The sequence below is a fragment of the Ipomoea triloba genome, chromosome 10 (genome assembly GCF_003576645.1).
Source record: "Ipomoea triloba cultivar NCNSP0323 chromosome 10, ASM357664v1".
Taxonomy (NCBI): Eukaryota; Viridiplantae; Streptophyta; class Magnoliopsida; order Solanales; family Convolvulaceae; genus Ipomoea; species Ipomoea triloba.
The window spans coordinates 24,596,775-24,610,897 of record NC_044925.1 but is presented as its reverse complement, the minus strand read 5'-3'; the positions used below and the strand labels follow the sequence as shown (position 1 = coordinate 24,610,897).

Genomic DNA, 14,123 nt, shown 5'->3' with positions numbered 1-14,123 from the left:
CCATGAAAAGAGGGTACCATTTAATCCAAATCTAACCCGAAACAAAAATGCGTCCTTTTTCTGGTCTGAGTTGGTCATCCGCTTTATTGAACGCTGCGTGCCAAAGCCTTTCAAAATTGTTGGACTCCACCAATAATTACAACTGCATCAATTAATATTAATTTATAATTTCTTCTTTCCGGATAAGCACATTTTAGCCCTTCCCTCTTCTTTCCGGATAAGCACATTTTAACCCTTCCCATTTCCCAACTCCAACATGCGGCGCCTGGACCACAACATTAACTTTACCCAAATTGTCTTTAAAGAAAAATTATATACGGAGTATTATTTAAGAGGATATTTGATATTTTATCATTAATTATATTATTAGGAAAATACTTATATTTGTTATAAATAATATTAAGTAGGGGACATTATTATAAAATATATAACGATTGTAACTGTTTTTGTATTTATGTATCTATTATATCTTTCTGTTATTGTTTGTATTATATATATGTCCCTTGTAGCATATACATGTTGGATGGAATGAAAATATTTTTCTCCCTATTCTTTGTTGTCTCTGTATTTCTTTTCTCTTTACCTGCAATATTCATCGGTCAGGAGCTAATGGCCAACGGGTATAACCTATTACAGTAATATTCAATTTATTTGATGTGAATAATTTTTTAAAATAATTAACATATCTGGTATTACATGAAAATATAATAAATTAAATTACTTAGAAAATTAAATAAAATGTTTTGTTTATTCAAACTTTCTTAAGAAATTTTTTAAAACCTCCAATATAGTACTCCGCAATATATCATTGTTATCCTTCGCAGAGACCATGTTACAAACAAGATATGCAAATTCTATCCGAATATATATAGTAAATAAAATTTAAAAAGAAGATACATGCACCATATATTTGAGTATAAATTACTCGATAATACTAAATGAAAGAGACAATATATATATAAGAGATTTTTAATTTGACATCAAAAATAATAATTACATAATTGAATAAGTTTAGTAGACTATGTAGCGATTAAGTCGATTTGATCAAATATTAAACAAAATATAAAATAATGGGATATATATAATTTATGTGACAATAATCACAAAACACACAAAAAAATGAACGCAATTAAGACAAATTCAAGTCGTATGTAAACATATTTTATTTAAAGCCGATTTGCTACCTCATGGGGTGTTAGGAATGTTGTAGAATCAATCTCTCAAGATAAAATATATTATAGTAAAATAATTTGAGCACTCAAACTAAATTACCTTTAGTGAACTTTGAACAATAAGATGAACACACAAGATTTCGGAATGTGTGTGCATTGATTTTTTAGAGAGAATTGACAGCGTATGAGAAGAAAACGAGTTTTCAAATCGTTGTGAAAATTTGCCAGAACACTATGTATATATAGGAGATCATAGAATCATAGCATTTAAAATGACAAATAAATCTAATTTGATAATCCCCCAATCATAGTGGTGAGAGATCATAAAGCATTTGTACTATATAATTCAAACTCCTTAAAAAGTGATTTTTATATATACTAGTGTAAACACACTTTACATTTTTAATGCGAGACAAATGTTACTTTCAAGCATTTCCATCTCAAAAATTTTCAATTCAAATGGGTTTACTTTAATACTTAATTTCTCAATTATCTACTATCCATTTTGAATGTACAATATGTCAATTTTTTTCTAACTTAGAAGAACTCAAATCAAATTTGACACGATGCAAATTGCAAGTGGACACCACATATATTTGTATCACAAATAACCACTTAAAATGTTTAAAAAACAAATCCAACATATTCCCAGTTACCCGGGAAAAGATTCATACCCTATGTGAAATTTACTTTCATTAATATCATGCAATTAGATTCTTAATTGACCTGGACTTTAGGCAAAGATTGTAGCAGATGTGAGTAATTTTTTTCAACTTTTAGTTTTTAGAAAAGTTCAAATTTCTCTGATTACCAAACGTCATCTAAAAGAGTAACAGTATAATATTACGAGTATATAAAGTATGATTCTCATACTAAAAAAGTCACGAATTTTATTTTTGTCAATATTTTATTGATTGAACTCTTCACATCATTTTTTTTTAATCTGATTTGCTTCTCATTGTGATTTGTAAGTTATATTACAATAAGAGTTAGGTTTATCTTTGCCATCTCTCGAATAGTGATTGCGGGTTTCTCTAATAATAAAAAATAGAGTAACATTTCCGCTACATATTCAAATAGAATAAAGAAAGGAATAGTGATGCCTACACGAGCTCAACTTACTAGTTCAATCGGCAATAAAGTTTAATTAGTATAGTTCCTAATATAATATGTATTCTAAAACACGCTTTAAGAATACTACTTTAAAGCTCAGCAACTTAATTATGTCGCGATATTTTATTGTGAGAACTATGTTTCATCCATTCAGTTACCTTTTTCGTGATAAGTTACCAATTATTTTGAATATTATGAATAAGAAAAAAATGTTATGTTAATTTCTTTTACGCAATAATTTATTTTTAAATTAATTAAAATTCAACAAGTATTTGGGTAAAAAATACAATTAAATCACCCCAAGAAGAGGGAGATAGGTGCCAACTAAGCACAATGTGCTTGGCCCGTAAATATCTTATATAAAATAAAATTTATGAATAATAATGGTAAAAATTCTAAAAGACTAAAATCCCCCAAGAAAAAGAAAAAAAGAAGGTTTTAAAAGTGGAAAGATAAACAAATTTAATTAATGAGGGTTTTGGCAATTTGGCCTTGGTGGGGGTGGGGTGTCCCTCTTTGCAGCGGATTCTATTTCTATACATACATATATAGAGAGAGAAGAGAGATGGAGGAAAGTTCTCACTGTTCGTGTCTTCGAGTGCGATTATAAAGAGAGAAAAGAGAGAAAGAGAGGAGAGCAAAGCATCGGCAACAGATCTAAAGGAAGGTATATATATACATATATATACTACTGCTCTTTTTAGAGGGAGAAGGAGAAAGGGAAGGATGAGTAGCAGAGGCAGTAACAATGGTGGCGGAGTGGCGATGATTCCGTCGGGGTCGCGTAAGATAGTGGAGAGCTTGAAGGAGATAGTGAGAAACTATCCCGAGTCTGAGATCTACGCCGCTCTTAAAGAGTGTAATATGGACCCTAACGAAGCCGTCAATAGGCTCCTCTCTCAAGGTCTCTCCTTCACCAAAAAGCCCTAAAAGCTATAGCCTTTGTTTCTCTGTTGCATAATAATGATATCTTTTGCGATTTAGGATTATTGGTCTTTATATATTTTGAGGCTCTGTGCATGATTTTTCCTCTTTTTTCCCCCTCTGGTTGATGTTGAGTGTAGTAATTGTTTCGTTAAATGGAAAACCTCCAGATAGTGTCCTTTCCTCTTCAATTTGTTTTTGGAATTTTGTTTTGTATACCCCAAAAAAAAAAAAACCCTTTTAGGCTCATTAGCAAAAAACTATTCTTAGTCAAAGACAGGTGTTTATTTTTGTTGATGTCAAACAAGATAAAAAAAGGTTGGAGCTTTCAGTTTCTCCTAATTGGCTGAGGAATGCTGAGTTTTGTATTGCTTAATACCTTTTGGCTTTTGCTATCTCTTGATCTGTCCCAGCTTTGTGGAGTACTGGAGTTAATACTTGGCCAAGATTTATTGTGAAAGTTGTTAGTTGTCTGGTGAATATGTGAAACCTAAACGATCTTCTGGCAGTTAATTGCAGTATATAAAATACATTAATATAATTTATGTGTGCATTAGTTGATTTTTATTCTATTATTTTGGATTTTAATAATAGCAAAAGATTTGTCATGACATCACCAAGAGACTGCTGCTTGCGTGGCTGTATCTTCATTTTAGTCTACATACCATCACAATTTTGTTTGAACCTTTGAGAATGTTGTGCTTCTCTTATGCAATATTGTGTATTTTTTTCAATAGTATTATTAGTTGGAGTTTTGCATCACCATGAATAGGTGTCTTGGCAACTATTTTATCCTTTCTAATCCAATGTTACTGATTGTTTAGATCCTTTTCATGAGGTGAAGAGCAAGCGAGATAAAAGAAAAGAGGTGCGTGGCTGTTCTGGAAGCATAATGCTTAAAGAAATTCTTTGTTTAGCTCATGCTCTTTTTTCTTGGTTTACCATAATGCTGCTCTATGTTACTTGGATGATTTCTATGATCTATACAAGGGATGGAAAATCACTAGAGTTTTGGTGCTTTCATGACAAGAATGTTTGTGAAATGAAATTTCAAATCCTGCTTGTGTCAATGAAAATAACTGTGCTTGGAGCTTTTCTATGCTTTTTCTATGATTCCAGGCTACATATTGAATTTCTTTACATCCCTTGTTAAAGGCTGCATGTATTTGTTTTCCTCTTGGTCTTATATGCCATCATGTTCCTTCTCTGTGTTTTTTTTTCTTCCAGAATAAGGACACCACTGAATCTAGGCCACGTGGTGCTAGTAGTTCACGTGGTGGCAAGGGCAGTGCAGATCGGTATGCTGGCCGTGGTGGGTCAGGTATTTGTATACTGAAAATTATCCTTTTCTGTAGACATTGATTTACATTGATGATTTACCATGTGACATGAGTTCTTGACATTATACAACATTTGTTAATGCAACCTAATCTTTCGTTCAGAGTCACTACATGGCAAATCTACCTATGCATACAAGGAGAATGGGTATACTAACACCAAATCAACAAGAACTGCAGGGAGTACTACAAATAGGCGGCTGCCTACCATCAGGTTAGTTTTATTGGATTGCCAAATGTGTGTAGCATATTGCAGGGGTTTTTTGGCTAATGATTTGATTGATTTCATATTTATCATATATCCACCTTGATAATGTCTATAGCCATTTTCAATCACCGAGAGGTGTCGTTTTTGGTGCACATTAGTGTATAGAAGTAGTTAATATGCCTCAATTAAAAATTGAGTGGAAGTCTTCTAATAAGCATGATAACATGTGTCTGTTGTAACTGATTGTCTTCACTTATTATATCTGTTAACTTATGGACATTCTATTTTTGAAGAATGGCTCATACCTTCTTTGGGTACCATCCAATGTATTATGTATGTACATTGTATTATAAAGTATTTGATAGTTTGCCTCCATTCTTACGTTGTTGCGTGTACTTATACATCTATTATCAAACACAATGGAGTCTAGAATATTAAGTTTACAATTTCCATTCTCTTTCTTAGTTGGTTGCTTCTGAGTTTGGGTATACTTCCTTTGTCTCCCAATAATTTGCATTTGATACAAAATACAGGGATAAGTCAACTGTATTTATTTAATGATAAAAAGAATATCACATATATGAAAGGCAAGTTAGAACTCTTCAATTAAGTTAATGGCCAATAGCTAAATTAGCTATTGGCCATTAACTTAATTGAAGAGTTCTAACTTGCCTTTCATATATGTGATATTCTTTTCCTCTATCACTAATTTCAATCATTGAAATGGGGTATTGTTGGAAATTAACCTATAAATCCACTAAGATTGTTATACACCAACAATTCTATTAGACATTCAAAAAAGTAAGCAAGATAGTTTTGAGGGACAAATGGAGTAGATCAGAGTTGTTATATAGCTTTACAAGTCCTTGCTGGTTCCTTTCCTCTTTTCTTATTTACCTGATATGGATTATGGGTATAAGATCACCTTTTTCTAAATTCTTATATCTTGGACATCCTTTTTTACTATTCCTCAATCTTTTGCATCTAATTCTGGTTTTATTTTTATTAATATTTAATATCAACTGAATACTTTTATATCCTGTGTTCCAGTGACGCTGCTGGCACTGAAAACCAGAAGTTCGTTGATGGTGTGTCAGCAGCCACACAGCATTCTTCTGGATACCAACCTGCTTGGGGAGGTCTTCCAGGTCAAGTGTCAATGGCTGATATTGTTAAGATGGGTAAGCCGCATGGTAAAGCACCAAATGGTACAAGTGAATCATGGCAAAATGTCAATGCCAGTTACAACCATGCCCAGGGACCTTCTGGTGCATTAGAACATAATTGGCAGTTTTCTGGTGATCACACTTCTAAAGCTTCAGAGGTATACCTGGAGGCAGGGGTTTCTCCTGCTCAACCTGATTCAACTAATGATGAGTGGCCACTTATTGAGCAGCCATCAACTGCTTGCGATCCGTCTATCTCAGATCCACCTAGCTCTCAGCTGCATCCTGATTCATCTCATGCTGCCTTTAACAAAACTAACCAACATCCCCAGTCATATGAGGTTCAGGGAGCAGAAGATCATGGCATTGATAGTGTTGGTACTGGTCCGGTGGTGTCTGGTTCTCTTCCTAATGGAGAGTTGCTGGAGGATAATTCTGCAGCTGCATCTTCTCTTCATGACAGTGGCCTTGATACGTATCCGCCTCATAATCATGGTTTTGATGGAGACGATGGTGAGTTTGTGTGCTGAATTTCTTTGACATATTTACATATATGTTCTGCTGGTCTTCCTTATTTATTTTGGCATAAGTTGAGGTGAGCCGCTGATTACGGTAGTTACTTTTTGGTTGCATAAAGGCGGGTATTGTCATGAAAGCATGTGTGTTAACTGCTAAAGTTTCAGCTTTTGAAATATGTCATAGTATGCACCTTATGTTTGCGTTATAATTCTCTTCCTTTTGTTACAGATGAAGATACTGATGCCTCAGTTTCATTACCTGCTGCCAACTTGCAACAACTTAGCATACAGGAGGAGCAAGATGTGGCACCTGAAAGGGATGGACCTGCTGTAGTTATTCCAGATCACCTACAAGTTCAAGCTGCAGACTGTTCACACCTGAGCTTTGGTAGCTTTGGATCTGGAATTAGTGCTACTTTTCCTGGGGCTTTGGCATCTGCTCCTACAAATACGGATGTGGAAGAAGAATCTAAAGATGCAGATGCTCCGCCGGTTGGGCACTTGACCAATGGGTATGTCCCTAATTGGAATAATTTTTTTCCCCAATTGATGGCTCCTTGAGGGTATTCTCTATGCATTTAGCTTGTTAAATGATTAAAAATGTTTCTTTTAATTTTTGGTGTTGTTACTTGCAGAAGTTCTGAATACTATGGTGATGAGGATCTCAGAAATGAACAAGATGGTATTTTATTCCATAGGACTGGAGCAATTTCTGGGAATTATGAATCACCTTCTGATACCCAACCAGATATACTGAAAGTGGAACATTCTGAAGTTGCACATGGCAATCAATACAGCTTTCCTTCTTCTGCACCTGGTTATACTTATGAAAATGCTCAACAGTTAAATGTGGTGTTTAGTCAATCACAGACAAGCTCACAAACACAAAATCTTGCACCCTTCTCAAATGTCATGGTGAGCATTTATTAATGTTCTTTTTTTTTTTTTTTCCCCCTCTGGGACTTGAAGGGGTAAAATATATTAAGCTAGATTGTGTACTTGAGCAGATAACCTTGCTATGTGTTTCCATTATTTTAATTCAATCTATCTTGTCAGACAAGTTTTGTATTTTGCTTTGCCTTATAACTACTTTATTCCGTGGTGTTTTGGTTCAAAGCAGGGCTACAGTAATTCCTTACCGAGCAATTTGTTGACAGCAAATGTTCATGCTGGTAGAGAGTCTGATCTTTCATACTCGCCATTTTCTACACAAGCAATGCCTGCAAAATATGGCAACTCGGTTTCATCAGTTGGTGGTTCATCAATTTCCATGCCAGAGGTATAGTTTCTCTATTAAGTTCGCTCTTTATAGATGTGTGTATGTATCTAAAGAATTTAGATTTGTAGTTTATGATGTTCTCACGAACAAAATCCACATTCACACTAAGGCTGTTGGTCACACATGTCAATAGCAGGGTAATACCCACAAATAAAAATAAATTCTTATTACACCAAATTACTAATGTTTGAGTGTTGTGTAAAACAAAATGAAAGGAGTTATTTTAGTATTTAACTATTTATAGGTTTCTCCACACAGGTCTAACTAATACTAATCCCAATAATAGTACAAAAACAATAAACAATACTATGATAATCTAATTGAGCTCATGCAAAAGCCTTGAAACTTGAGCAATACTAGTTAGGAAACTAAAAGTGATAATAGCAGAGTTCTGCAAATTCTTTGAAACTCTGTGTTGCTCTGTAAGTTAAAAACTAAATAGAGAAGAAACTGTTGTTCTATGTTTTGTTCTCACCAGTTGTGTCTTGTCATGCAATAGGCTTTGAAGACTGCTGGTTTTTCATCAACGCAGCCTACACAGCAGACCCTTACTGGAACTAACGTTGCCACAGGGCCTGCTCTACCGCAACACCTTGCTGTGCATCCATATTCTCAACCGACGCTTCCTTTGGGACCTTTTGCAAACATAATTAGCTATCCTTTTATGCATCAGAGCTATACATATATGCCTCCTGGTTTCCAACAACCATTTGCTGGTAACAGTACTTACCAACAGTCTCTGGCAGCAGTTCTCCCGAACTACAAGAACAGCGTATCAGTAAGTAGCTTGCCTCACTCTGCTACTGTTGCTTCAGGATACGGTGCCTTTGGAAACACTGGCACAATTCCTGGGAGCTTCCCGTTGAATCCTTCTGCTGCTCCGAGCACATCTTTGGGTATTGATGATGGGCTTAGTTCTCAGTACAAGGACAACCATTTAATGTCTCTTCAACAGGCAAGCTGTTCTATTTTAGCACGTGCTTGGTTTTGCTACGATGAATATGATTATTCTCCTGTCATTTTGAGGCGCTTCTAAACTCTGTTTTTCTTCCAGGTCGAGAATTCAGGTATGTGGCTCCACGGCCATGGCTCCCGAACAATGTCAGCTGCTCCTGCCAATACATACTACAATATCCAGGGGCAAAACCAGCAACCCAGTGGCTTCCGGCAAGTTCAACAGCCATCTCAAAACTACGCATCTTTGGGCTACAACCCAAACTTCTACCATTCCCAAACCGGGATCTCGCTGGACCACCACCAGCAGCAGAACCCTAGAGACGGCCCGTTGGGCGGCAACGCTCAAGTCCAGCCTAAGCCATCATCCCAACAGCTGTGGCAAAACGGCTACTAATCTTACTCCCTCCCTCCCTAGTGCCTCCGGGTTTTTCAGGGTTTGTAATGATAAAGAAGTCGCCCCTCAAGCTGTGGCCGCGGCAATAATTCATATTTTCGACGCCCAAAGCTTGTGTGGCTGCTGCCCTGTACTTAGAGGTTGTATTTTACGTTTTCTTTCCGTTATATCATCAGTTAATGTAGTATAGGGATATGCGAGCTAAGTTGGTGTTAGTGGGATTCTTGTGCTTCTGTTTGAATTTTTTTTATCTTCCCCCTAACAGTTATGCAACAACATCCTGCTCCAACCCCCACCCTCATTTCCATTACGGAGTATTATTTATTTCTCACATTAGCTCCTTCTAATCAAATCTTGTCGAAAAATATTATAAATTTCTCATTTTGATCTTTTGCCAAGTAGTTGGAGATTTAGTCAGCAAAATCAAATGTGGCAATAAGTATGTGGTAAACTTAATAGTTAAGGACGCACCAAATAGGCAAATATGACAATTAAAAGCCAAACGAGTAAAGTAAATGATAGTTGAGGCCTTGAGGGACTAATTATGGTTGGATACTTTCTTATCTTATTACCAGATACTCCGGAGTACTAATTATCATGTTTATTTGTTTATTTTTATAACATTAAATTTATTTATTTTTAATAATTATAAAACACATTTATTTTTTTCTTTCCTATTTTTAAACAATAGAATCAATTCAATCAAACATGAGAAGAAGTATGATTCTTTTACAAAGTTCATGAGTTTGATCCGCTATTCCAAGTTAATTTACAATCTTCTAGACTAAATATGTGGATTGTAAAGCAAAGAAGCTGTCAAAATGGTTACAATTGTTATACTATGGACTAAGTCCATCTTGGGTAAGTTAAGTTACAATCTTCTAGACTAAATATGTGGATTGTAAAGCAAACAAGCTGTCAAATGATTACAATTGTTATACTATGGACTTAATTCTAATAAAAAAATGATGTGTTTATAATTGATATATTATATACTTGCAGTTATTCATTTATGTGCATAGGGTTGCACTTTCGTGCGAACTCTCGCCCAAGTAGAAAATGAGAACGTTCCACAGCCGTCCATGTGTCCAGATCAATGAATCAGATGCAATTTTAAAAAAATGATGCGGTGACATTTTCGTAAATAACTAGAACTTTGGTGCACCTAATTTCACTTACAAGTGCACCTATTTTCGCACCTATTTTCACTTACAAGTGCAAGTAATTTACCTTATTAATATTCATGCACCTATTTTCGCAAATACTTTCACTTACAAATGCAAGTAATTTACCTTGTTAATATTCATACACCTGGGTGCAACCTAGGTGCACCTAGTTATAACATAGGTTGCACCTAGTTATAACATTAGGTGCACCTAGTTATAACATTATGTGCACTTAGTATTGATGCTCACTGTACAATTCACTTGCACCTGTAATACATTTTACTTGCATCTGCAATACATTTTACTTGCATATGTGCAAGTAATTTACTTTGTTAACATTCATGCACCTGGTTGCAACCTATGTGCACATAGTTATAGCAATAAGTGCACCTAGTTATAACATTATGTGCACTTAGTATTGATGCTCATTGTACAATTTACTTGCATTTGTAATACATTTTACTTGCACGTGTGCACCTATTTTCACTTGCAGGTGCAAGTAATTTACCTTGTTAACATTTATGCACCTGGGTGCACCTATGTGCACCTAGTTATAACATGACGTGCACCTAGTTATAACGTTAGGTGCAACTACATTCTGGACACGTGACGCGCTGTGATTCGTCCGCATTTCTCTCCTGGGCGGCCAGTACTCATTCGAACGCGATTCTATGTGCATATAAATAAATTGAATGACACATAAGATATTAACTTAGACACATAAATTATTATTTGTGTACATAGAATACGTTAACTACATATGGTACATGGTATAAATTGCCAGTTGGTTACAGCTCGGTAATTTTGTGTAAAAGCGAGATTCGAAGTGTATGGTCCGAAGTGTAACGAAATGGAATCCCGACTTGATAGTGAGCAGTGTAGTTTCGAGTAGCTTTTAATTATGCTTCTCTTTAAAGTCTAAGCTGGTTAAGCTCTACGCAGTACGAAGGCAATTAAGCAATCAAGCATATTACTGCTCGCAAGTCGAAATTATGTGAGGTAATTTCCACGCTTCGATTTTGTATTTGAAGAAATAAATTCCAGAAAATGGAAAATTTTCCTGTTTTTGTCTGAGAATTCCGCATTTCTATACGTAGTTCTTCCCGATTTTAGTTATATTCTTCTTCTGGAATGATCTCGTTTCCGTTCCATTGAAGTTATTGTTTCCGGCAATTAGTGGTGTTATCGAAGCAGTTTGATTGAGGTCTCTCGAAGGAATTTCTGGTTGTTGAGCTGACGGCGGAAGACTATTCTGTTGCCTGTTGTCACTCGATACATACTGCGGCATTTGCAGCTTGTTCTGGTTTTTTTCTGAGTGTAGTTTGTACAGTGATCAGTAGCATGGGTGAAGGTAGGCTAAGGAAGCCTGAGAGCCGTAGGGGGAACTACAGTAAAGATACCGTGACGAGGAGTGAACTGTGGATTGATGGATTGATTTGTGCATTTGAATTTGTAAAAGGACAAAGCAAAGCAGGCAGGACGAGATCTTATTCCAAAGCTGTATCTCGTTCTGAGACTGATGATAGAGATGGTAAAACTCAAGCATGCAGTTATGGAAGGCATAATGAGGCTACAGCTCAAAGTTCAAATGGGGAGAGTTTACTGGAGTCTGCCTCTCTTATTGAGCCGGGAAATCAGGAGAATACCCCTGGGGATGAGACATATAATCTTGCTGGAAGCCATTGGGTTCCTATTGGTTGGGCTAGAATTTCAGAACTTGTCCAGAAGGTACAGGTGGATGCTGAGTTTTCTGGTCAGCAGTTTGATTTCAGGGACGGTGAAGATGACCTCACTGTTGCTGATGTAGCTGCTCCTTACTGGGAACGCCCAGGAGGGCCTATATGGTGGTGTCATGTTGCTGCTGGTCATCCTTTTGTGGATTCATGGCTTACCAATGCCGATTGGCTGCATCCTGCAATCAGCAATGCTTTAAGAGATGAGACCCGGCTGATTAGTGAAAAGATGAAACATCTACTTTATGAGGTAGAATGAGTTCTTGGTTTGTTTTCCACTTTTGCTTGATGAACTGCATGCCTTTCATGAAATATCACAAGTTCACAACTCTATGATGGTTACAAACATATTGCATTTTTAAGAAGGTTCTCACATTTAAATTATAACTTCTTTACTGTGCATTGAGGGTTTCTCCTTGAAGGTGAGGTAGTCAGCAATGATGATGTTAAAATTTCCAATGGATTGCATACTTTATCTATATATATATTGGTTTGGCACTAATGTACTACAGAGTATGTTAGATACTTGCATTAACCTGACCATTATGCTATTCTGTTTTATTTTCTGAATGGCAATGAATTTTTACTCCTTTTATTCCAACTCATGTGCCATGCTTTACTTTTGGAATGCCTTAGAATGTTATACATTTCCATTTTGGGAACTTTTTTTGTCTTCACTTCCTGATTCTATCTTTTTCCAGTTTTCTTATTCAACTTTTCAAAATACATCATCTTGAAAAGAAATGATATAGAATAACTTCAAATTTCAATGTAAAAAATGTTTTAAAGTGGCTCAACATACATCCATTTCTAGAAATGCTATTCCATTCTTGGTCTCTAACTGCTATTAGTGCTTAAACCATGTGTAGTCAATGTCAAGCTATATTGCATAAACTGGGAAGGATGTCTATACTATATAGAAAAGTGCCTAATTTGTTCCTTTTCGTGAAGACTAAAATACCCTTGATTTTATCTTTCCTTTTTAATTTATTAATTATTTTAAAACAATATTCAAATAAAACTTCTGAATTAAATTTATGCTAAAAGACAACTATTTGCCTTAAGTAGAAATATTGCCTTGAGTAGGAATATCCTTCATAAACTTCTTGAACTATAAGTATACTGTTAATCATATATTCAATTTGAGATTTTTCAAACCATGATAACAAAATTACAGAATATATAATAGCATACTTATAAAGTTAACAACATAAAATCCGAGTGTCATAGGCATCAAGTCTCTGATCTTATCATGTTCTTTAACATAGCAAATAAGCAATGCCATCATATGAGGGATAGAGGGAAATTACTTTTAGGGGCTTGAAGATGGTGTTGTGGTGCCATTTTGATGTGCTTTAAATTTGTTCAGGTTCCAGTCAGGGTGGCTGGAGGGTTATTATTTGAGCTGTTGGGGCAATCTGCTGGCGATCCATATCATGATGAAGATGACATTCCTATTGTACTTCGTTCTTTCCAAGTTCAGAACTTTCTAATTACTGCTTTGCATATCAAAGGATCAGCAAAAGGTGTGAATGTTTTGGGAATTACAGAAGTTCAGGTATTCTCTTTCAAGGACTTTTTCCCCTTGTTTCTGTGGCCATTATCATTTGTGCCTTTTGGGTTTAAACATTAAATAGAATGTGCACTGGATCTTATACTCCGTAGTTTTAATTAACTTTTTGTTTTGTTTTGTTTTTTTTTTTGTTTTGTTTTTGTTTTTTGTTTTTTTTTTGTTTTGTTTTGTTTTTTGTTTTTTATTTTGTTTTTTGTTTTTTGTTTTTTGTTTTTTTTTTTTGTGAAGACTGTAGATTATTTAGAAATATCTATTTTATCATTATTGTCTTTTATTAACTTTAATTGTTCTACTCTTATAGTCTAGTATGCGTGATTTCTTCATTCCAGGAACTTCTTTTTGCTGGTTGTTATAATACACCAAGGACAGTACATGAGATAATTGCACATTTAGCCAGCCGCCTAGCACGTTGGGATGACAGGTAATAATCATTCTTTCATATCATTATAGTTACGAGTATGCACCTCTGAGTTGGTCTAAGTAGTATAAAAATTACGTTGGGATGACAGGTAATAATCATTCTTTCATATCATTATAGTTACGAGTATGCACCTCTGAGTTGGTCTAAGTAGTATAAAAATTC

The 14,123-nt window shown here is 35.3% G+C and overlaps 2 protein-coding genes across 3 annotated transcripts in view; both read left to right on the top strand.

Moving 5' to 3' along the window:
- Positions 1–2,816: 2,816 nt before the first annotated feature.
- Positions 2,817–9,401, top strand: LOC116032179. 2 transcript variants are annotated; one of them, XM_031274620.1, is made up of 10 exons: positions 2,817–3,189; positions 4,034–4,077; positions 4,437–4,530; positions 4,652–4,760; positions 5,805–6,433; positions 6,668–6,950; positions 7,074–7,353; positions 7,556–7,717; positions 8,217–8,672; positions 8,772–9,401. In XM_031274620.1, exons 1-10 carry the CDS (start codon positions 3,012–3,014, stop codon positions 9,066–9,068), a joined length of 2,532 nt encoding a protein of 843 aa, XP_031130480.1. In that variant the 5' UTR covers positions 2,817–3,011; the 3' UTR covers positions 9,069–9,401. The 2 variants fall into 2 exon arrangements, with proteins under 2 accessions (XP_031130480.1, XP_031130481.1); XM_031274621.1 differs by having other exon boundaries at positions 2,819–3,189; positions 7,559–7,717.
- A 1,669-nt stretch (positions 9,402–11,070) lies between these two features.
- Positions 11,071–14,123, top strand: part of LOC116032316 — a 6,054-nt gene continuing 3,001 nt past the window's right edge. The window contains exons 1-3 of the mRNA XM_031274816.1: positions 11,071–12,217; positions 13,337–13,525; positions 13,870–13,961. Coding sequence (XP_031130676.1) covers positions 11,576–12,217; positions 13,337–13,525; positions 13,870–13,961 — 923 coding nt within the window. The 5' untranslated portion in view covers positions 11,071–11,575. The remainder of the gene's footprint in view (positions 12,218–13,336; positions 13,526–13,869; positions 13,962–14,123) is intronic.

Bases quoted from the DNA above. Each gene is read 5' to 3' on its own strand.
- LOC116032179 (XM_031274620.1), top strand. From the start codon at position 3,012: ATGAGTAGCAGAGGCAGTAACAATGGTGGCGGAGTGGCGATGATTCCG. The intron at 6,951-7,073 runs GTATGTCCCTAA...TGTTACTTGCAG, and splicing joins GTTGGGCACTTGACCAATGG to AAGTTCTGAATACTATGGTG. The intron at 7,718-8,216 runs GTATAGTTTCTC...GTCATGCAATAG, and splicing joins CATCAATTTCCATGCCAGAG to GCTTTGAAGACTGCTGGTTT.